We start from the raw sequence: 25,404 nt of genomic DNA, 5'->3' as shown, positions 1-25,404 counted from the left end.
CTTGAACTGAAAGATATGATGGGATATAAATAAAGCTATTATTAATTCTTTTACTTTTCTGGTAAAGAAGTTGCAAGTTTTATTAATAGAGTGTGAATGGTTAGTTTCTAAATGACGCTTCAGTTTATTTGGAAGCATACAGTCTAGCGCCAAAATTTTCAAGCATACAAATTAACATTTGTTGACATGAAGCCAAAATCCAAATAACTCTCAGCATATTTATGGTATTTTCTCTTTTTTACACACCTGTTATTCTTTGTGGTGCATGCTCTTCATTTTGTGCTATCGTATGCTTATTAAAATTCAATAATTTTAATAATATTTAATAAAATTTAATAATAAAATTAAAATTCAACATTTGTCCATTTTTAGGGTTCTGAAACAACAAATTTTTAAAAATATGTTGATCAGAACTTGACACTTACACAAAAAGATTCTTACTCAACGATAATAAATTAGTAAAATACTTATACGTTAGTATTTTACCAATAAAGTTTGATAAATACGAGTATAACAGCTGAGTTTGCTCCAACAATCCACTGATTACTTACATTCAAATAGAGGTCACTAGCCATGTGCAAAGCCACCAGGCATATGCACTAGTCATATACATATCCCCCATGAACTATCCAAACTAAATCTCCAAACATTCACACAATAATAGAAAACAAACTGTTTTACCGGCCATAAACATCAAAACAGTAACTAACGAATGACCTGAAGATTCAGTTGTAGTATTTTTATTTCTTTATACTTTTTAATAAGGTTGTAAAAGATGTCTAATATAAGAATAATCTGCAGCTCCCCTGTACATCAGCCGTGGCTCACAGTTTGGGAACCGCTGGTCTAGATGTTACAGATCACAAGCATCTTTAAGCTGGATTTAATTTTGTCTATGGAGATTTCTTCCAGGAGGTTCAATGGTAGCAAATTCCATAAGGTTGGTGCAGTCACTGAAAAGGCAGAAACTAGTTTTGGTTTATTTCAAGAGCCATGATTAGAGGAGCTTGTTGGATTCCCTAGGGTGGGGGAGGGTATTTTTCTCCAGAGAAGAAACCAAATAAGATGCCTGATTCAAGTAGTTGTCTTGTCTTGGAGCATGAGCTTAGTCCTAAGAGCTTTGACCCGCGTTGTAGGGTACCATTTCTATAAGTTTGCTTTTAGGGTGGAATATATCTTTCTTCTGCCTGGATACACATTCATGATTTCCAACTGTAGGAAGGCTAAACAAGGTAGGACAAGGACCATCATTTTCAGTTGGGTGCAGCGGTATTGAAAGCATGGATTTCTGGAAGAACCAAAGAGTCAGTTTGCCACAGCAAGTGCCAGGGAGTCAATAAGCCTGCTGACGAGTGCAGAAGTCCAAAATAATTGCCTCCATTGCATGACCGCTCTCAAAACTCTTAAGCTTACTGATTCAGGCAAGGAAAGTTTGGTTGTGGGGCAAAAATGTCCTAAACATTTCTATCTAATCTAAGTGGAACTTATTCATTTTTAAACTTTCATCAAGTGTACAGAATTCATAATAAACACTCTACATGTTAATTTTGATTCTTTGAGACCTGCCAGGAAGCCATGGCATTCAAGAATTGAGACAGACACGGGGGAAGCCACTACTTGCCCTGGATCGGTAGCATAGAATGTTGCTACTCTTTGGGTTTTTGCCAGGTACTGGATTGGCAACTGGGCTAGATGAACCATTGGTCTGACCCAGTAAGGCTATTCTTGTTCAAGAAGTTCAGAAAATGAACAGCAAAGTCATTGCTGATCATTGTAAAGTCATTTGAGACTAATTTTACCCTGGATTTGGGTATTATCTTATTTCTGAGTTACTGTTAAAGAGAACAATTTGGCTTTTGTCAGATTTGATTTTTGGTAGTACTGTATTTAGGAAACTCAAACAAAATTACTTGTGTTAAATGAGTTTTTAACCTGGATTCTTAGCCTTAATATGGGTTTAGTGAAGAGTGAAAGGGGAGCTGCCCCTCAATCAGTGGACTGGAGTTGACTCAAATCTGTTCTTTTTCTCTCTTTCAGGAAAGGGGATTTGTATGGCTTGGATTAGAAATTTTAAAAAACAAGTTGAAATTTCACAATATGTTTTGGTGTTTATTTTTTTTTAATTATTTATTTATTAATTTGTTACATTTATATATAACAAACATACTGGAATATCAATATTAACATATACTCATCAAACATAAAATACAAAGGAAAACCAATTTATCAGTGATCTAGCCCATATTATTTGAGCTGCTAGTGCCACTGCAATAGAAATAAAGTAACTAAACTTAATTTTTTTTTTTTTTTTTTTAAATCTTTATTGATTTTTAATCTAAAACAGTGCCAAACAAATAAAAGAACAATAGATCCTACATACAATGCACTATTATATGTACAGGTAACACATATATCATTCAAGATTTCTTACAATTAATAATAACATAATATAACATATAATATAAATAAATATAATATAAATGAAGAATAAAGTTACCTAAATGCCACCATCAATATTTATTACCCCCCTCCCCATGGATGTGTAAAGGTAAATGAACAGAAGGAAAGATAAATAATTAGATATTATTATGAATCCACAAATTTAATCAATGGGCTCCAAACCTTATTAAATACATCACTAAATCCACTACATTCTGCATTAATTCTTTCATATTTGTACGTAGTGCACACATTCACCCACCAAAAAAGTGTAACTTATTCTATCGTGGTTTTTCCAATTACTCGTGATCAATTGAATAGCTAAGCCTGTCATGATCATAAAAAGACGCTCCTTATATTTATTTAAATTTAATTAAAATCAGACATACTTAATGTCATCTAATCATCCTCCCAAACATACAAAAGTAAATTAAGAAACAGTTTGCACTGGTTTCTCTTTAAGAAACTCCAGTAGAAATTGCTTCTTTTTTAACTGGGTCTGCTTAGATACATCAGGAAAGATAAGCACTCGGCCACAAAACAGAACTTGTTTTTTCATAAAGTACAGCTTCAAAATAGCTTGTTTCTCTAGTTCTAATTTGAACACTACCAACGGAGTGGCATGTTTTGTTATTATGTCCTTAGATGATTCAAGAAACTGAGATAGATCTAAGCTATCTGGTGAAATTGATTTATCTATTTCCTCCTCATCTACCACCTCCCTAAAAGGTTATCAGGTTCAAAGGTATCCATATTAATATACTGCAGGATCTCCCTCAAATACATAAGAACATAAGAAGTTGCCTCCACTGGGTCAGACCAGAGGTCCATCGCGCCCAGCGGTCCGCTCCCACAGCGGCCCATCAGGACTATGACCTGTGAAGTGGTCCCTGACTATTCCTATAACCTACCTCTACTTCTATCTGTACCCCTCAATCCCCTTATCTTTTCAAGAGCTCCAATGGAGATGGATAGTGTGTGATAGGGAGATTTAAGAAACGAAGATTCTTAGCTCTCAAATGATTCTCCATTTTTTCTAATTTGCCATTAAGCATTATATTATCTTTAATGCTAGAAGTAGCTGTACTCTGTAAGTTGCCCATAGATTTATCCAATTTATCTAACTTACTTCCTAAATCTACTAATTGACTTTCATTCTCATTCATTTTAACAGTTGTATCTGAGGAAAATTGACAATTTCAAAACAATAGCCTGTAACAAAGACTCAATTCTATTAATACTCAGCCATACATCATTTAAAGTGATAACTTTATCTTTAGGGAGAACACTGTTTGGCTCCATGACCATTTGTACAGGAGTCAAACCTTTTGGTCCCAACTCTACAAGTTGTTGTGAGACATTTAAGTCCAATTATATCAAAAGATTGTGAAGAAGAGGCTACAGCCTCAATCTTAGAGGATGTCTCTACTCTTCCGAGAAGACTTAATGGCTGGGGGGGAAGGGGTGACAGTTCCCCAGATGAGATGGAAGCAGGCTGTATATCTAAAGTTACCTGCTCTTCCATCCGTTGTAAAGAAGGAATCAAAAGATGACGATCCATTGGACCCGTACCTAAAGCTGAAGTAGTAATTTTCACCTATGATAGAAGGGAAAGATAACAGCCTGCCCCAAGCTCTTCATGGTCTCCGACCTGCCCCTTTGGCCACTCCCCTTCAGACTCTCAGCCTCAAGCTCGCGGCCGCGTATCGCGGCTCCAAGATCTTTTGAGGCTGTGAGAGCGTCGGGCTGCTAGAGAAGCAGCCTGCCCCAATGGAAACTGTTGTGCTGCTGGCAGCACCAGCGGCTGACCCTGCCGCAGCTCAGTGATCTTTTAAAGGAGTCCAGGAGGCTGCATGGGCTGCCTGCCCTGATGTACAACAGCTGTGCTACTGGCAGCACCGGCGGCTCTCAATAATGTGTGTTGAGTTGCTTTTTTTAATAAAGCAGTTGTGAAAAATATATAAAGATATGGAGTATTGTGTTCAGTTTTGGAGGCTGAAGGATATAAAAAGACTTGAAGCGGTTCAGAGGAAGGCGACGAAAATGGTAAGGAGTTTGAACCAAAAAGTATGAGAAGAGACTGGAAGACCTAACTATGTATACTCTGGAGGACAGGAGGGATGTTTAAATACTTGAAAGGTATTGATATAGAGCCAAAGAAGAGAAAATGGTAAAACTAGAGGGCATAATTGGAGGATGTGGGGAGGAAGACTCAGGAGCAATGTTAGGAAATTCTTTTTCACGGAGACGGAGAGGGTGGTAGATGCCTGGAATGCCTTCCTGAGGGAAGTGGTGGAGAGGAAAACGGTGATGGAATTCAAAAAAACGTGTGATAAATCATAGAGGATCTCTAATTAGAAAACAAAGAATGTAAATTAAAGAGCTAAGGCCAGTACTGGACAGACTTGCACAGTGTGTCCCATATGTGATGATTTGGTGTAGGATTGGGCTGAGGAGGGCATCAATGGGAACGCCACTAACTTATTGGCCAGACTTTACAGTAGATATCCTGCAAAGAGGATGGTTGGATAGGCTGGAGTGAACTTGGACGGCAGCTTCAGCATTTGGAACCTAGGACAATACTAGGTTGCAGTCTATGACCCAGAAATATCAAAGAAGAGACGTTAATTTAATCATGTATTTTTAATGGGTATAACTAATGGGCAGACTGGATGGACCATTCAGGTCTTTATCTGCCATCAGTTACTATGTTACTATGAAAGCATGTTTCACTGAAATAGTTAAATGTCACCCCCAAAATAATTAAAATCTGAAACTTCAACAAAGCTGTCAATAAAGTTCTCTGGAACACTTTTTTCTTTAAGCATATTTTGAAATTATAGATCTTAAGAGTTGATATTACAGTAACTGATATCTGAAGTTTGTTTTGTCATAGTTCTATTTTTAACTTTTTCAGGCGAATTGCTCAAACTAGAGAAGGACACGGGGACAAATTTACCTCCATCCCTGCAGGAGCTCAATGTCCCCGTCCCGTTTCCGCTAGTTTTGTTGCGGTCCCTGCCCCATTCCTGTAAGCTCTGCCTTAACCGCACAAGCCTTGAATAGCTATGATTTTAAAATGTTTGAGGCTTGTGCAGATGAGGACAGAACTTGCAGGAATGGGGCAGGGGCAGGAAAATGAGTTCCTGCGGGGATGAGGAAAAATTTGCCCCCTTGTTATTCTTTAGCCAAACCTTGCTCATACAATTTTAAAGTTTTAATAAAATCAAAACAGAATAAAAGAAAACAAAAGATAGTATACAAAATCAACAAAACCTTTTGATGGTAGAAGCCCCAACTAATCCATATGTACAAGGACCTAAAGAAAATTGTATATAAAGTGTAAATAATCAGGGCAATTAGTGTTGAAAATTCTTAGCCCAGCAACAGCGGTCCTCGAGGGCCGGAATCCAAACGGGTTTTCAGGATTTCCCCAATGAATATGCATTGAAAGCAGTGCATGCAAATAGATCTCATGCATATTCATTGGGGAAATCCTGAAAACCCATTTGGATTCCGGCCCTCGAGGACCGGAGTTGCCCATGTCTGATCTAGATAGTGCTTGAATGGACTATGTGCATTCCATCTAAATGCAGATAGAAGGATAGAAGCTAAATACAACTTTAAGTATGCAGTTTAGCCTACGACATCCATTTTGTTGTCCTAAATTAAACAGCTTAATTATGCAGATCGTGGACTGAATATTGCTGCTGTCCATAGAGCAGTGCTAGTCTTCGCTTCGTGTATGTTCATTGAATAACAGGACTAAAATACTGCAGTCGGGTAGATGTTTAGAAATGTTCCAGAATGGTAGCTCTGCCATAATTTGTTCCTAGGTTGGGAGGCTCCAATGGATATTTTCCCTCTTAATGTTTTGTTAGTATTAGAAGGATAACATTACACCTCATTTCTTGCTCTAGGGACTGGATTGCAGATTCCACCTGCAGCACAGCAAGCTCTGCAAATGAGTGGATCTTTAGCATTTGGTGCTGTGGCAGGTAAGATAACTGGCATCTTTAGCTTATCATTGGAAGATTTGAAGTGGATTGGCTCTGTGGCAGTGCTCCATAATGGCATGTAAAGGACCTGAGTTTGTGCCCGGAGCTTGAGATATCAGAGGCAGCCTTCCCAGTCTCCTTGGGAAGGAAAGCTTTAACCATTCTCAGTCCATTCCTTGGGGCACACCCAGGAGAGAGATTTGCATGCACCATCACCTTGGTATACAGATGTATCTGTGCGTGTGCATTTATCGTGGATATCCTGAAACCATGAGTGACTGAGTGTGCCCTGAAAACTGGATGGAGAAGCACTGAATTACACTTACAACTCCTGTTATAAAATTATCCCCATGTAGAAAGTCAACAAAAGGCATCTATTTTAAGCCTGTTCTATGAAAGGAATATAGGTACCTTCGGAGTAGATAATAAATGTAAATGTATACTGTATCATTTATGTATTTAATAAAACAAGCAATGGCATAACTATCCCTGGAAACCTCTACATACAGATGGTATAAAAGAAGGCACATTTTTTCCGTATTCGCATTTTATCTGCATATACCCACTACACAGCTTTATAAAAAGGGAAGGTATTTTGGATTTAGCTCGGGCCTTTTTAGGTTATATGAGGGGCTTTCAATAACTTAACTACCTCAGTATGAAAGTAAGTAGCAAGCTTGTTGAAATAAGTCTCTGCATTTTGTGACATGTCTCAAGGTATCGCTCCATGGTGCGACCTCATCTGGAGTATTGCATTCAATTCTGGTCTCCTTATCTCAAAAAAGATATAGTTGCGCTAGAAAAGGTTCAAAGAAAAGCAACCAAGATGGTAAAGGGGATGGAACTCCTCTCGTATGAGGAAAGACTAAAATGGTTAGGGCTCTTCAGTTTGGAAAAGAGATGGCTAAGTGCAGATATGATTGAAGTCTACAAAATCATGAGTGGAGTAGAACTGGTACAAGTGGATCGATTTTTCACTCTGTCAAAAATTACAAAGACTAGGGGACACTCGATGAAGTTACAGGGAAATACTTTTAAAACCAATAGGAGGAAATTTTTTTTCACTCAGAATAGTTAAGCTCTGGAATGCATTACCAGAGGATGTGGTAAGAGCGGATAGCGTAGCTGGTTTTGAGAAAGGTTTGGACAAGTTCGTGGAGGAAAAGTCCATTGTCTGTTATGGAGAAAGACACGGGAGAAGCCACTGCTTGCCCTGTATCGGTAGCATAGAATATTTTTTTTTTTTTTAATTTCTTTATTCATTTTATAACTTACATCAAGTGTACAGTAAATATCAAACAATTATAGTACAACATCACTTGAAAATCTACAATATCATACAACAAGAAGATTTAACCCCACCCCCCTCCCAAATTCATATACAACTAAAATATACCACATGAAAATAATATCTTATGTCATTCATAAATATATTATTAGTGGAAAACCAAGAATCCCCCTCCCCACCCCAAATCCACATGAGTATTAAAATTGGGGAAAGTGTACACCGATCTCAGAGAAAGATAAGTTGTTTTTTCATCTATCTCATTTGATCCTTAAAGCAATCATTAATATAGCACATTGCTTGGACCATCTTCAACAGGAGGTTTTCAGCCAGTGAAGTGATCGCTCTACCACTGCTATTCCACCATTATAGAGGTGGGCGGGCCCCTGTCTGAGGCTTTTTCCTCCGTTTATACTGGTTCCTTTGCTTGTGCTCTAGTGTCATTGATATACCATCACTGTATTCCATCTTTGTGAAAGTGTTTTGTTCAACATCGGTAGTTTTCACAATATCTGAGGTTTTTTGCTATAAATTTAGGCAGAATAGATAGGCCATATGGTCTTTATTTGCCTTCATTTTTGTATGTTTCTATAATATACTCAAGATGAGATTGTACCATGGAGTAATACAGAGATTTGTTTTAATCTCTATGCCTTTCCTAATAATTCCTAACATTGTTTGCTTTTTGGCTGCCATTGCACACTAAGCAAATGATTTTGACATACTGACAACAATGATAGGAGTTACCACCCAGGAAAGAGATACAGCTAATATGGAACCTGGCATTTTTTGGACAGGTTGAACTTCTGCAACTGGATTCTTCTCCTTATAGCCTAGCTCCCACAGTCACTGTTCATAGCCTGTAACTAGGTAGAGTCCCAAAGTCTCTAGCCCTCACAGAAATAGAAGGAGCCTTTTTTTTACCCTTGCCATTCTGAGTTCTCACCCACAGGCTTACACTCTGAGGTGTTAACTGGCATATGCCAATTGTGCCCCTCTCCCACTTTTTTTTTTCTTCCTGTGGGAGACCCTCCGTGAACTTTAAACAAAAAAAAAGTAGGTTTTCCTACAAGGCAGGCCCTTGTGTAAACAAAATTTAAAAAATAATAATAATAAAAACTGGTCTGAGGGACATTTGGAGCATTGAGATAAAGCATCAAATTATTGCATCTCAATGGCCACGGATTTGGTCTTGGAGGATAAGATGTACAATGTCAGCTTCTATGAGACAAACTTAGTTGTTTTTTTTTTGTTGCATGGAGCATTCTGGACCCCTGTTCGCTTACAAAAATTAGATAGCTCTAAGTCTAATAGATGTTGGCATTGTCATCTTGAGGCAGGGACTCTAGATCATTTATTATTCAATAGTCCATTCATTTTGGCTTTTTGGAAATCAATTTGGGGCCAAATAAATTGTTTGTTGGAAAATCCTGTGGCTTTATCCTATGATTCTATATTATTTGGAATGTCAATGAGGAAGAAAAGTCAAATTTCTGCAAAAAATAATGTTATTACTTATTATGATAGGAGTAGCCATTCAACAAATTATGTTTAATTGGAAAAATTGGAGTAGACTTAACCAAAGTTTATGGTGGAACTCTTTGTGTCATATATATAAGATAGAAAGAACACTAGGTACGCAAAAAAGAATTTTCAATAAATTTCAGGAGGTTTTGGGGTCCATTAATAGAATATTGTGATGAGTAAATATCATTTTTCCCTTATTGGTACAATTATAAAGTGAGGTTTGGGGAGGGAGGGATTTCTGATCTGATATTAAATGTTTAGAGTATAAGAAATATTGTACAAAATATTATATGATATATGAATTAGTAGGGATGGGAGGGGGGTTAAATTTTATAATTTAAGTTGTATATGAAAGCTAATCAAATGTTATTGTATAAGTTCAAATGATATTTTCTGATACATTTGTTTGTAAGATGTAAAAATGAATAAAGAATTTAAAAATAATAATAAAAATAGAGGCTTTGGAGCTCCCAAGGAAGAAGGGCAGGATTAGGGAGCAGACAATTCTGGTCCAGTACAAGGTATCTTGGGGTCTGGTAGTTTAGGACTTCTGCAGTGGAAGGTATGGTATGCCTGCCAGTTGCTCTGGGGTCTGACAGCTCACCGGGATTGCCAGCTCACCGTGCCTCAATTATAGTGTGGGATTGTCTTTGGCAGGATTGGAGGTCTCCTGGAAGGCCTGTGGGTGAGCTGCAATTATTGGGAGTCCCAGGGGAAGCCTCTTTGCCCCTCTATTAAAGAAGCACAATAAGCCCAGGGCTTGAGTTAGTCCCAGTTAGTGACAATGATTTCAGCTGGTTTACATCAGGCCCTTGCTGGCAGGGCCTAGAGTCTGCTGCTTGGCCTGGTCTGAGGGTCTGTTAGGCTCAGCTAAGACTCTGTGGAGACTCCTGTGCCTCAAATCACCAGTGGGGGTGGGAGAGGGTATTCAAGGCAGCATGAGGCCTATTTCCAGCTCTTATCACCCTTTGAGGGCATTTGTTTCCAGATCACTATACTACAGTCTGTTACTAACCCAATCAGTTTCAAGGGTGCTCAGGTTATAAGATAGCTGTGCAGAACCATGTCAGAGGTCTTGTTGAAATCCAGGTATACTACATCTGGTGTATGAGATGCAGCTTTAGAACCAGTATCTATTTATACTAATAGCTTTGCACATCTGTTTTTTTCTAGATTTACAGTCGAGACTCACCCAGCAGAGTGAAGGTAAGATGCAATATAAGGATTTTGATATTGGAAAGATGTACAATTTTTAGAGTCAACATGTGGTGGTAAATACAAATTAAAGTTGACAAATCAAGATAATTTAACTCGGAGAAGGTTATCATGCCGCTGTAGCGGGCCATGGTGAATCCCCACCTGGAATACTGCGTCCAACATTGGTCAACGTACATGAAAAAGGACATAGTACTACTCAAAAGGGTCCAGAGGAGAGCGACAAAAATGGTTAAGGGGCTGGAGGAGTTGCTGTACAATGTGAGGCTAGAGAAACTGGGCCTTTTCTCCCAAGATAATGAAGGGAATAGACTTAGTAGAGAAAGACAGATTGTTCACCCTCTCAAGAGTGGAGAGAACGAGAGGGCACTCACTAAAGTTAAAAGGGGATAGATTTCCGTACAAACGTAAGGAAGTTCTTCTTCACCCAGAGAATGGTAGAAAACTGGAACGCTGTTCCGGAGGCTGTTATAGGGGAAAACACCCTCCAGGGATTTAAGACAAGGTTAGACAAGTTCCTGCTGAACCAGAATGTACACAGGTAAGTAAGGCTAGACTCAAATAGGGCACTGGTCTTTGACCTAAGGGCCACCGTGTGAGCGGATTGCTGGACATGATGGGCCACTGGTCTGACTCAGCAGCGGCAATTCTTATGTTAATATATTTACAAATGAAATGGAGGTATAGATTGAATGTGTTGCCTTGTAAATATGTACGGTTAAGGTCCTGAGAGACTAAAAATACAGCTCTTTTAATCATGCCAGTTAACCTCTGTAAGAGGTTCCTATTTCCTGAGCAGTAAAGCTTTTCTTCCCTGTGCAAACAAAATAAGATTCCTTACGGATGAGTTAAGCACCCCAGCTTGTGAGTTGCTTGCAGAAGACATCAGTCATTTTCTTCTCTCTGCCCCCTGTCTCTCCAGACAGCACCTCCACTCCTTTTAACTCTGCAAGCAAGTTAAGATGTCTTTCCATCTGTTCTGCCCTAGATTTTTTATTGTTGGGTTTTAATCCAATCTTCTTTCAAGGCTTCTCTATGTTAAGAGGTTCCTAGTAGTCCTGGGGCAGCTTTGCCTGGGAGAAGGGTCAAATGTTAGGGTCTGCAGTCAGGCGGGTCACATTTTTAAAAAGGCACCTGCCTGGCCAGCCTACATTACCACTTGGGGGCTTGAGGTTAGGTCCCCTGGGAGCTGTGCTTGTCTCTGTGGTGTCAGGTGCTTGAGCGCAGGCTGATTTGACCCCCATGATTAGCTGAGAGGCTTGGTGGAAGTTGGCTGTGGACACCCTCCCCCCCAAACCCCCCCTCGAAAAACCATAGGAGGGGTTGAGGGTTTCAGAACCTGACTAAGGCAACACGAAGAAACAAGCCACCCTTGCTTGTCTGAAGCTGAAATTTTCTCCATTTCTAACTGCAGTGAGAAGCTGATGGGGGCACAGCACATGGCAGGTGTATGAATACAGCTCATTACTGTCTAAGGGAAAATTTGGGTGGGTCTGATTTAGTCAAAACTAGAGGTTTATGAGGATGTTCCAAGGGTCTCCCACCTCCAAAATCCTATTTTGAGTGTTTTTAACTTTGCTTTCCTTCTGCAAGCCATTTTCTGACACCAACATGCTGACATAGCGGCCATCTAGGGTTCACAATTTTATTTATAGAAGTCACCTCAGATTGCCTCAATTTCGGTGGAAATAAATTCTTATGAACTTGGGTGGTTTAGACCCCATATCATGCCTGTTTTGTGCTGGATGGTCAGCTGAAGAGCATCCTTGTGCTGTAGAGCACACAAAGGGGGCAAGAGCACTCTTTTGGTCTCTCCATGGGTCAGGAGGGGCAGAAAGCTTAAGATCTGGGTCGTAAAGCCCTGTTAGAGTCTCTGAACTGTGACTCAGCATCGCTAGCAAAGCACTTTTGTGCAGAATCCCATGACCCTCAAAGGATACATGGTAGACCAACAGAGTTCCCTGGAGGTTAAAGGTCAGGTCTTTGACCCAGATTGTGTGACACTGATGTATGCAGCTTACCAGAAGCATAAAGGACTGTTGGCTCCGTCTGTGAGCCAGCCGAGCAGCACTCAGAGCTCCATAGAACAAATTCTTGTATCAGTTGTTAGAGCTGCAAGAGCTGGAGGTCATCAGAACAGGCCTAGGATGATTTGGGGTCTTATGTGATTTCACTGCTCTCCCTACATGAATCGTCCTTGGATGATTTTGGAGCCAACCCTGTGTCTGGAGTACTTGGGGGTTTTGTGTAACACAGAAGAGGGCCAAGTTTTTCTTCCAGAGCCACACAAACTGAAGCTCAGCCATCAGATACCAGAAATCTTGGCGCAACCATCTCCTACATCTTGGCATTACCTGCAGGCGCTAAGGTCCATGGTAGTGACCATAAAGATGATTCCGTGTATGAGAGCCCACCTTCATCCCCTGAAGAGCTTGCTACCGTTGCGTTAGTCGACTCAGAAAGACTCTCCAGTCACACTGGATGGTGGAAACACAACAGAGGCTTTGGCCAGAGTCGTTATCCAGAGGCATCCCTCTCCACTTGTCTTGGGTGATCCTAAAGACAGATGCCAATCTTTACAGCTAGGGGGGCTCATGTAATGTTTAAGTCGAAGTGTATTTTTTTTTTGGGGGGGGGGATTGTCTGTAGTATAATATGTGCATTTAATTTTTTTTTTCCAATTCTTTATTATTTTCAGAACTTACAATAAGTGTAACAATAAAATACATTTTCTTCAATACCACACTTAATACTCTATTAATATTTATTTCAGAATTAATTCCCCCTCCCTCTTAAACAATCACAGTGTTCAACATATAAAATTTCTTTTTTTAATTCTTTATTCATTTTAAAACTGACAAACAAGTGATTAATATTAAAACATTACATTACTAAAAAAATATACAGCACTTGACATTCTTATACATATAATCCATTAAAGTAGAAATTATAACCTTTCCCCCCCCACCCAACAATTCTTAAAATTTCTATATTGACTCATTCTAATATATCCAGATTTATTATCCTATCAGACCCCCAACCTCCCCCCTCCCGGATGTGCATGTTTATAAGGGAAAACCACCCAGAGGGTGGTGGACATATGGAACGCGCTTCCGGAGGATGTGATAGGCCAGAGCACTTTACAGGGGTTCAAGAAAGATTTGGATAGGTTCCTGGAGGATAAGGGGATTTAGAGGTACAGATAGAACCAGAGGTAGGTTATAGAAGTGGTCAGAAACCACTTCACAGGTCATAGACCTGATGGGCCGCCGCGGGAGCGGACCGCTGGGCGAGATGGACCTCTGGTCTGACCCAGTGGAGGCAACTTCTTATGTTCTTAATATTTTGCTGATGGCTCCCAGGTTTCTTGAAATTTTTAAAAATTTCCTTTCTGAATGCATCTAGAGATACAGAGAAGGCTGGATCTTTCATGATTTTGCTAAATTTAACTTTGAAATTTAATTTTGCTAAATTTAACATGAAAAGCCAGTCTGGTGGTGTTGGAGGAATGTCTCTGAGCAACAAATCCTGTTTGGTACATACCAATAATAAAAGGAAGAGCCTTAGCCAAGCGCAAGGCCAATGTCTTAGCTAAAAGTTTACCATCTACATTGATTAAAGAAATAGGCCTGTAATTTGAAACCAATGTGGGATCTTTATTTGGCTTCGGCAAGACTATAGTAACAAATTCTGCCGATGTATATTGAGAACCTTAGGAACCTCCAGGAGGGACTTGTATCTGAATTGTGTAGAAAGAGTAAGAACACATTTATGAATGTCCTGTTTAAGATGAAAATAGGAATTTGATTGAAGTACGTATTTTAAGTGTAAGATATGTATCGAAAGATGATTGTTTAGAAGATGCCATGAATCTGTCTATTAACTCACATTTTTTCTTTTCCTTGAAATAGTCCTGGCTGCAGCTGCTGCTGCTGCTGCCGCCGCTTCTGCCTCTGCTGCTGCCGCCGCCGCTGTCACTGCCACTGTAACTGCAGCATCTTCATCTGCAGCATCTTCACAACCTCTTGCAACCCAGTGCTTCCAACTCTCTAACATGTTTAATCCTCAAACGTAAGGACCGTCTTGGATAAACTATGTTGAATGCAAACTTGAGAAAGAGGAATAATTTTTCAGTCTGATCAAAGCCTTGACCTGCTCATACAATCTCGTCATATTTATAATGCAGATATGTACTAGGGAAATCTGGTTGGTTTGTAGTAGAGAATGACGGGGGGACAAATTTTTCCCCGTCCCCACGAGTTCTTTTCCTGTTGTCCTCATCCGCACAAATCATAAGTGTTTGAAGCTTGTGCGGTTAAGGCAGAGCTTACAGGAATGGGACGGGGACAAATTAGTCATTCTCTATTTTGTAGCCAAGATGCAAGGGAACTAAATTCCACTGCATGGGCACTCTTTTATTGAGAAAAATGTAATATCCGCACAGAGGTTTTTCACCCCCACCCCCCAGACTGTTGTTTGCCTCTACCAAGGATGGTAGATCACATGGTCCTTAAACACAACATGCCTTCCCAAGTTTGCTTTTATTAATCTAAAATTTTATGAAGAAATTAGATGTCCTCACTCAACATACATGAGTGGCTCACTGCTGCAGAAAACTGGAATCATTAAGAGCTTGTTTTTTGGGGTTTTTTTTAATTCTTTATTCATTTTATAATTCACAACAAGTGTACAGTAAATATCAAACAATTAGAATACAATATCACTTGAAAATCTACCATATCGTACAACAAAAAGATATAACCCCCTCCCACTTCCATATACAACAAAAAATATACCACATGAATATAATATCTTATCATTCATATATATTATTAATAGAAATCCAACCCCCCAAAAATTGTCTTAGAGACATTTGGAGCATTGAGATAAAGCATCATATTAATGCATCTCAATGGCCACGCCTTTGGTCTTGGAGGTTAAGATGTACGGTGTCAGCATCTATGAGACAAACATGGTTTTTTCTTTTGCATAGAGCTCTTTGGACCTCTGTTCGTTTACAAAAGATAGATATTTCTAAGTCTAATAGATGTTGGCATTGTCATCTTGAGGCTGGGACATTAGATCATCTTTTATTCTATTGTCCATTTATTTTATCATTCTGGAAATCAATTTGGCCTCAAATTAATAGGATGTTAGAAAACCCGGTAGCCTTGACATATGATACTATTTTATTTGGAACAACTATGAGAGCAAGGAGTCAAATCTCGTCAAATAAAACAAAATTTTATTTATTTTGACTGGAATAGCAATACAACAAATAACATACAATTGGAAAAAGTATGACAGGTTAAATTACAATTTCTGGTGGAATTCTGTATGTCATATATACAAAATGGAACTCACAATAGCAACGCAAAAAGGTTATTTTAGTAAATTTCAGAAAATCTGGGGACCATTAACAGATTTTTGTAATGAATGATTAACTTTTCCCATGATAAGATATTTGATTAGGGGGCTTTACTTGTTATTATTTCATAATACATGATTATTTGAATAGTTTCATAGTAATGATAACTTCTATGTATTATTGAGTAGGGAGGGAGGGGAGGTTATTCTATTCAATAAGAATTATTTATATATTAGATTTCTTACATAATATTTAAAATAATACAGAATATTAATTTGTAATGAAATGTTATACTTAATGCATATATGAGAGTTAATCAAGTGTGTATCTTTAAGTTCATATGAGTTTAACTGCTACACTTGTAACATGCAAAAATGAATAAAGAATTTTAAAAAAAAGAAATCCACCCCCCCCCCCCCCGATCCACATGTAAGAATTAAAATTGGGAAAAGTGTAAATTATTCATTAGGATAATTTTAAAAATGGCCCCCACACATCCTTAAATTTATTATAGTAACCTTTTTGAACTGCCAACGCTCTTTCCATTTTAAATACATGACATACTGAATTCCACCAGAAGCAATAATTCAACCTTGTACAATCTTTCCAGTTAATACGTTATTTGTTGAATGGCAACTCCTGTCAATATCATCAAAAGCTTATTATTATTTGCAGATATTTGAGGCTTAGCTCTCATTGGCATGCCAAATAAAATAAAACATTTGTTAACAAGCTCTTTCGGGATCTGGAAGAGCTTGTTAACAAATGTTTTCTGTCCCAGGCTCAAATCTGTGATGTTAGTCCTCAGATAAGAATAACTTGGTTTTACTGGAGAGCAGCTTCACCTCGTTGCTAAATTTAATTACTTTGATTTGTTTTTAGAGAAGAAGAGCCTGGCTGGGATACTGAAATTAAGGATGATGTGATTGAGGAATGCAACAAGCACGGAGGTGTTATTCACATTTATGTAGACAAAAGTTCGACCCAGGTAGGTTTAAACTAAAGTTATAGGAAATCTTTTCCATGGCTATTCTTTTGCTTCTTCCATTTTCTTTGCTTTAATTGGTATCTGTGTAAAAAAAATCTGCAAATATTTGCACATTGGCTTCTGATCAAACACCAGTTTCCATACAAAATTTTGCTTTTAGTCTTCAAAACCCTCAGCTCAGCTTATTTTCATGCCTCCTCATCCCTTACACTCCATCAAGATCTCTTCGATCATTAAATCAGAATCAACTTGTTAATCCTGACCTACCGTGAGGTCGTGGGTGATTCTGTTTTTTCACTCAATGGCCCCACTCTTTGGTCACAACAGTCATTTTGAGAGCAGAACTGCAGTGGATAAGAGCGACCAGGGAGTGTTTCAGCTGAAACTGTGTGTTTTTGATGGAAGCTGAACATTTGTACTTTGTTTCCCTCCCTCCCCCACCTCTTCAAACAGGAGTTGCCTTCTGCTGCTCACGTGAGGATGCCCCTGAGACTATCCTACAATCTCTGGTACTCTAGTGTTATAGTCAGGGTAAGAGTGATCCCTACTCACTCTTAAATGTCTGCTCTACTCTCAGAATGGCTATTGTGACCTCTTATGACAGTCTCTTGAGAAAGACATGGGGCAAGCCACTGCTTGTCCTGGATCAGTAGCATGGAATGTTGCTACTCTTTGGGTTTTGGCCAGGTACTAGTGGCCTGGATTGGCCACTGTTAGAATGATGGACCTTTGGTAAATAAGGCTATTCTTATTTTCTTATGCCACTAGAGATCATGGCAGCCATTTTGAGAGCAGAGCCAGCAGGGATCACTCCTATTCAGTTGCTCCTACCCCTACCCCCCCAGTCAATGCAGCACATCTCCCTCCATCCCAGATCCAGTGATGGTCTATCCCCTTTGAGGCCCAGTCTCCTAACAGCAGTACCGCAGTGACTTCAGAGCCTTCCCTGTGATGCACTTTGTTTGTGTGGAAACAAAACATGGCATCAGGGAAGGACCCAAAGCAGCAATGGAGACATGTTAGAATGAACTGCACAGGGTGGGGGAATGAAGAGGGATGGGATGATATACTGCTTTTTCTGAGTGGCTCTAATCAAAGCAGGAATCAAACTCAACATCAGGGTGCTGAAGCAGCTGCTCTAACCACTAGGCCACTCCAGATTCAGGGGAGCCAATGTTAACCTCTCAACATTTACATAGCTAAGGTCTTCGTGTTAGAATGCAGCAGAGTGCCCTCTTCTGGCATGATCAGTGTTGGAAAGCACTACAGCCTCCTCGGAATTCTAATGCAGAGATCTAGTAGAAGTGGAAACCATACCTACTTTGGCTAATAAGGGACTATGAGTCACAGCTCTTCAATATTGACTGAGCTTCAGATGGGAATTGGAGGATGCATTTTTATTTTTCCTCTAACTCTACTTTTCACTTCTCTATTACCCTCCAGGTACTTTAGTTAGATTGTGAGCCTTTGGGACAGTAAGGGAATTTTTCAAGTACCTTTCTTATTTCTAATCTTAATGTATATTTTCTGTAAACCGCTTAGAACCTAACGGATGTAGCGGTATATAAGAAATAAATTACATTACATTACATTTATAGAAGACCCTCTTCCCAATGCTATCCTGGAACAAAACTAAGGAACCTTCTTGTTGAATTGAGCGACACTCCCAGAAGATCCTGCAAATGACATTTGTCATCTAATGTTGATTTGAGGGGTTGGAATACACAAATCATCTGCTAGGATATTGTTCTTGCTTGCCTGATATGAGGCCCTGAAAAGCATTCTGTTAAAAATGGCTCATTTTCTTGTCCTTTTCTAGCACCTGTATGAACTTTGCCCTTTTCTGTGGCATAGAATATTATTACTCCTTGGATTTTGTCCAGGTACTAGTGACCTGGATTGGCCACCGTGAGAACGCTGGGCTTGATGGACCATTGGTCTGACCCAGTAAGGCTATTATGGACTACACTACTGCTGTATCTAATCCCCTGTAAAGCCCATTGGTCAGGCATGTTTTAGCCAGGCGGTTGGGGGCAGGAGAAGCAGTAGCTTAGGAGTTACCAGCCTGGCTTTCCTGGAGCTCTGCACCCTTGAGCTTTCAGTTCCAGAACCAGGAAAGAATAGTGGGAGTTCTCCAACATTCATAGAGCTGGTGGTACCTGTGCTTTGACATGCTTTTTTTTAAAAGACTTAAAGCAAAGTAAAACATAAGACAAATTTATCAGCCAACGTAATTCTTCTGCATTCTTCCTTAACTGCCACTGCAAATCATCTTTATCAAACATTTGTTGATGAATGTCAGAATACCCACTTGTGCAAGGAACATTGTGGCAGCTATTATGAATAGGCTTGTAAGATAGTGAGCTTTTATATTAATTGTGTGATGTTTGTGTTTTCAGGGCAACGTGTATGTGAAATGCCCTTCGGTTGCTGCAGCAATTGCAGCAGTAAATGCATTGCATGGAAGATGGTTTGCAGGTGAGTAAACTAACCAGCCTGATGGAAAAACCTCAGATGCTGTGGATTTGATGTGAAACTTCTCCTTACCATTGGATTTTAACAGGGGGGAGGCAGTGAGGTTCTTGATAATATATGTATTGAACATCTTCTATGATTTGGGGTTTTCACTTATTTCAACCATGGAGTAGATGAGGGGAGGGAAAGAGCAGCTTGGAAGTTTCTTTTGTCCATTAACAAGCAATCAGCCACCAAAGGAGACAATATCATTCAATGCCCACTGACATAGAAAGAGGAATAGTGTAGTATGGAAGTGTATTTCTAAAACTTTATTGAAAATGGTCCCTTACTCCTGGTCAGCTGTTCCACTATTATAAATCTGGGAATAGAACCTGTTGGAGAGTATGTGGTCAAATAGTCACTATCATGTATGGCAGACCTGCCCTTAAATAAAAAAGCATGCAGAATTGTTTTAGGCAAACTTATTATTCCCTAATCAGGGACGTTACAAATGACCTAGAAAGATGGGCAAGATTAGATCTTCATGGTTTGGCAGAATAGCATCTATTAAAATGAATATTTGGCCCATCTTTTCCCAGTGGTGGTGCCCAAGAAGTAGATTCTCTCTTTCCAGGACAAGCTGTTAAAATAAATGAGCAAGGTTATTCAGGGCTTTCCTGTTATAGGAACAGGAAGAAGCAGAGAGGCTTGGATGTATTAGGCAGCAGTAAAGGTTGGCTAACCAGAATAGTATTTAGCAAGGCCCATTAAAGCATATGATTTTGCCATCTCATCTAATCAATAGCCTTCTATTCCACAAATTCAAAGTAGGTTGCAAGAAACCCCCTACATTTAAGGGGAACACATATATTTAAAAATAAATAAACAGTTTAAGAACATCAAGCATAGCACTTTTTAAAAATATTGAGATAGTCATGACAACATAATGATAAGAACATAAGCATTGCCTCTGCTGAGTCAGTCCATAGGTCCATCATGCCCAGCAGTCCACTCTCACGGAAGCCCCGCAGGTTAGTGAAGACTGCGAAGATCTCCAAAGGGACCTAACGACACTGGAAGAGTGGGCCAAAAAGTGGCAAATGAGCTTTAACATAGGGAAATGTAAGGTCATGCTTGTAGGGAAAAAGAACCCGATGTTCACCTACAAAGTGGGGGGATCACTGCTAGGGGTAAGTAACCTTGAAAGAGACCTGGGAGTGATGGTAGACACAACATTAAAGGCGTTGGCACAGTGCGCCACAGCCTCAAGGAAAGCAAACAAAATGTTGGGTATCATTAAGAAGGGTATCACGACCAGGACGAAGGAAGCCATCCTGCCACTGTATCGTGCAATGGTGCGCCCGTACCTGGAATACTGTGTCCAGTACTGGTCGCCGTACCTCAAGAAGGACATGGCAGTACTTGAGGGAGTCCAGAGAAGCAACTAAGCTGATACAGGGTATGGAAAACCTCTCATATACTGACAGACTGAAAAAGCTGGGGCTGTTCTCCCTGGAAAAGCAGAGACTTAGAGGAGACATGATAGAAACCTTCAAGATACTGAAGGGCATAGAAAAGGTAGACAGGGACAGATTTTTCAAATTATGGGGAACCACAAGTACAAGGGGGCACTCGGAGAAATTGAAAGGGGACAGGTTTAGAACAACGCTAGGAAGTTCTTTTTCACCCAGAGGGTGGTGGATACATGGAACGCGTTTCCGGAGGCTGTGATAGGCAGGAGCACATTACAGGGCTTCAAAGAAGGTTTGGATAGGTTCCTAGAGGACAAAGGGATTGAGGGGTACAGATAGGAGTAGAGGTAGGTCATAGGGATAGGAGTAGAGGTAGGTTATAGGAATAGTCAAGGACCAATGCACAGGCAATGGGCCTGATGGGCCACCGTGGGAGCGGACCGCTGAGCGAGATGGACCTCTGGTCTGCCTCAGCGGAGGCAACTTCTTATGTTCTTATTACTCTAAAGCGTTTTGTACTATATAGTAACCCTCCAATTGTACCCCTCAATCCCCTTTTCCTTCAGGAACTCTTCCAATCCCATTTTGAAACCCAAAATCGTACTCTGCTCTACTACCTCCTCTGGAAGCGCATTCCAGGTGTCCACCACCCTCTGAGTGAAGAAGAACTTCCTAGCATTAGTTCTGAACCTATCCCCCTTCAATTTGTTTGGGTGCCCTCTAGTTTTTGTTGCCCCCGCCAGTCTGAAGAATCTGTCCCTCTCTACCTTCTCTATACTCTTCATGATCATGTAAGTTTCTATCATATCCCCTCTAAGTCTCCGCTTTTCCAGGGAAAAGAGCTCCAGCCTCTCAGCATATGAAAGGTTTTCCAGGGAAAAGAGCTCCAGCCTCTCAGCATATGAAAGGTTTTCCATGCCCTTTATCATATACATAATGTTATGTTTGTGAGTAATATTCAACATAATAAAATCACCATGCAGGTACCAAGAATGTGTCATACAGGTCTGGTCTTGTGAAAAAAGGCATATGAAGAATAGAACCCACCATTCTTGGGATATTATATCACCACCTTGTGGCTTGTTTGATTACCCTGAAAGCAAAAAATCTTAAGTCTTGTATGCCATGTTTAAATTCTTCCCAGTGTGTGACAAGGGGTGCTGTCTTTATCGTCCTTTTTGTCGTGATGATATAGATCACACTTGTGTTTAATTGCTCTGGTGTTCGAAATTTTATTTTATAGTAAGAAACTTGTAGTAAATTTCAAATAAAGTGTAAAGGAAAAATTAGGTGCAGTATGACCCGCCACTATTCAATTATACATAGTAATGGTTAATAAATATATAAAGTCCTGATTTACTGTTTCAGTACTGTTAAATCTAAACACTCTTCTTTGACCTCAATGATACCACCCACCTCGGCTTACCACTAAGTTTAGAATTTGATCACAGAGATAACAAACTGACACGAATTATATTTTGCAATCAGTGAAGTACTGCTGAAGATGCCAGTGCTAAGAAAATTATCCTGAAGATTAAAATTTGTAGAGACCGATGACGATTGGATATGTAAATCCCTATCGGCAGTGAAGTGTTTGGAGTTGAGATCTAAGAAGAGTTGAGATTCACTAGTACTGAAGGAGTAAATCTGGATTGTGTATGTTTGAACACTACTTCTAAGTTGCCTTAAAGAGCTGATGGGATAGATCTGTTAATAAATATATAAGGCATTTCTGGGCTCCCTTTCTCTCAAACATTTAGCTTTGTGGTTCTCCTAGCAAGATAATGTGCTTTTTGAATCCAGGAACAAGTAAAGGAAAGCTCTGTACTTCTCCCATGCTTTCTAAAATGCAAATACTTTCTCTCGAGGCCATGCCATACATCTACCAGCCTTTTGAGTCTACCTCTTCACCTTATAGACTGTATCCTTACAAACCTTTTTTGTTGCATGGCTCGGATCCCCCATTAAAAGCATAAGCTCTGTGTGACTAAGATTCTTTTGTTTGTTTTTTCCCTTCCAGGTAAAATGATTACAGCGGCGTATGTACCTCTTCCAACCTATCACAGTCTTTTTCCAGATTCCATGACAGCAACTGAACTACTGGTTCCTGTTCGTCGATAAATGTTTGATATAGTCAGTTTTGTATATATATTTTTTTTGGGGGGAGGGGGGAAGTCGACCCAAGTTTTTATTTAGATACTATTAAAATGGAAAGGGTGTAATGTCATTTGTGTACACTTCCTGTTAACTTTGAAAAATAAACAGATATAAGGAATGCATTGTTTCCATTGTTCCTAACTAGCATTCCAGCTATTCATCTCTTGTTCTGCCTTACAGTTTCTATACATCTAGACCACACCAGATGATTTGATCTTTAGAAACCAAGAAAGTGTGTTCTGTATAAGGCAGCTGGGAAACCACATGTAAAGGTTTGCAAGCCGTTGTTTTCTGCGTTTTCATTCAATGTAGACTCTGTACCAGTGACATCAAAGCCCAGCTTTCTGAAGCTCATAATGTTTTGTAATAGAAAAGACTGGTTGTCGGCTAAATTATTTTCAAGGGGCAGGATAAAATATTAAGGGTGTAATTTTAGGGTTAATGTCTGGAAGTTTTTGTTGTACATATGGTATTCTGCTGTGTTGAAGGTACCAAACAAAATTGTAACTGCATATCAAAGAGCACATCTGTGCAGAGGCAGGCCAATTGCATGTCACTCAGAGTGGTATATAGAAGTGCAGTGATCATTTTTGTCTGGTTGCAGATAATATTCACTCTTTTTAAGCTCTGTGAGCTCTGAAATTTATTTTTTGGTTAATTCAGTGTGTTTGACAGGACAGCTTGATATTTCTATCAAACAAATGACTTTCATATTCCAACAATCTTTGTAAAAAACCACTCAAAATAAATTCTCTTTAATAAAGGCCTTAAGAATTTGTCTTTTTGGGGGATGGGTCTGGAATTTTATGTAATCAAAGCATGTAAGTAGCTTTGTTTTCGATTACACTGTTGGAACAGTTGGGTTTGAAGAAGCCATCGCTAGAATTGTCAGCTTGTCCTCTTCTCCCAACCAGTGCTGGGCTACATAGTGCTGGGCCTGGAACGTACGCAGTTGAGGCTGGACTCAATTTAGAGCACTGGACTGCTGGGCACGAAGGACCACTGGTCTGACCCAGCAGCGGCAAGTCTTATGTTCTGTTGGCCATTCTTGATATAGTTTCATTAATGGTTGATGGATCACAGTCAAGAAACAAGCAGAAAAGCATCATCAGACCTGCCATGACATGGAGGAGGTTGATGCTCGCAGTCCAGGATCGTGCTCGCTACAGAAATTAGCCAACAGGTAGACAAATCCATAATGGCTGGATATCTACTATAAAAAGCAGTTTAGAGGCTGTGAGGTAAAACCCCAAGTAAATACAAAAACTAATATCAAACGTTGACATTAATAATGGAAAACTCAGTGAGAAATTGATAACAGAGCATCCTTATGAATAGAAATTATTTATTTGAAGGAATAGAGAATACTGATAGGCTCTGTGCCCTCTAAGCGGAGCATGTGAGCAATTGCTCACAAAAATACTTGCAAATCTGGAAAATTGGTGGGTTTTAGAACTAGTTACTTGCATGAGAAAAAATTGCATGCACTCAGCCAATTCTTGAGGAAGTACTGCTGGTAGGGCTACACTTCCATCCACTAAGCCAGAATAAACAGATGATGAAAGAACATACAGTGGTGTGCAAAAGTCCTGCATGACATGGTGAAATTCAAGTATTTAGTCATTTGAGACTCAGTTAACATAATTTAGGCTACTAACAACATAATTTTGTCTGAAAAGTAATTCCATGTAATTTCATGACATTCCTTGATAACTGACGATTTAGTTACATCAGATTGATCAGAATGATTTTGATAACAGGCAAATCCACCAATCAGCGGTGTAACAGTTGCAGCAAATCAGAAGTGATATTTTTGCAGCCAATCTGCATTATGCTTCACTACATGGCAGGAAGTATAAATTTCTAGGATTCTGCAACTGGGATCATTCAAAATGGTTGACCAGCTACATCAGTAGCAATGAAGTCCAAATATCAATTCTTGTTGGAGAAAAAACAGATTCGAATAGTGGGTCTTGGTGAAGAGGAGTATTCTAGCAGGCAGATTGCACAGAAGGTTGGATACAATCAAAGTACAGTGATCAGAGTGCTTCAGAAGAAGGAGGAACACAGAATAGACAGCCAAGAAAGACGAGTTACAGACAAGATCGAGTGTTGAGACGCATATCTCTTGGCAATAGGAAGCTAACGTCATCTCAGGACAAGTGCTCAGCCATGGTTAGTGCAAATACAGTGAGGCGCAGGTACCTGGAATTTGGTTTGAGAGGGTGTAAAGCCAGGAAAAATCCACTACTGACTATGCAGCAAAAAAAGCGAAGAATGGCATGGGCTATGCAATACAGCAAGTGGGTGATCAGCGCAGAACATATATACACAGATATCCAGGAGGAGAATTCAAGCCTGAATGCCTTGTCGGTTAAGCATCCTATATAGGTCATGGTATGGGGATGTATGGTGGCACGTGTGATGTTGGTCAGCTTCACATTGTAAAGGGCATGGTAAATGCCGTGAAATACATTGAAATCCTGCAGAAACACATG

The 25,404-nt window shown here is 39.6% G+C and overlaps 1 protein-coding gene across 6 annotated transcripts in view; it reads left to right on the top strand.

The window, feature by feature from the left end:
• The window catches only part of RBM39 (RNA binding motif protein 39), a 137,933-nt gene extending 114,261 nt beyond the window's left edge, over positions 1–23,672 (top strand). For all 6 annotated transcript variants that reach the window (XM_033963389.1, XM_033963393.1, XM_033963391.1 and 3 more), the window contains 6 exons: positions 6,360–6,437; positions 10,423–10,455; positions 14,376–14,535; positions 16,715–16,820; positions 19,220–19,298; positions 22,770–23,672. In XM_033963389.1, coding sequence (XP_033819280.1) covers positions 6,360–6,437; positions 10,423–10,455; positions 14,376–14,535; positions 16,715–16,820; positions 19,220–19,298; positions 22,770–22,870 — 557 coding nt within the window. In that variant the 3' untranslated portion in view covers positions 22,871–23,672. The remainder of the gene's footprint in view (positions 1–6,359; positions 6,438–10,422; positions 10,456–14,375; positions 14,536–16,714; positions 16,821–19,219; positions 19,299–22,769) is intronic.
• The last annotated feature ends 1,732 nt before the right edge of the window (positions 23,673–25,404 follow it).

The sequence above is a fragment of the Geotrypetes seraphini genome, chromosome 11 (genome assembly GCF_902459505.1).
Source record: "Geotrypetes seraphini chromosome 11, aGeoSer1.1, whole genome shotgun sequence".
NCBI classification, from domain to species: domain Eukaryota; kingdom Metazoa; phylum Chordata; class Amphibia; order Gymnophiona; family Dermophiidae; genus Geotrypetes; species Geotrypetes seraphini.
Note: the sequence above shows the minus strand (reverse complement) of the source record. Positions and strands in the feature narration are given on the sequence as shown.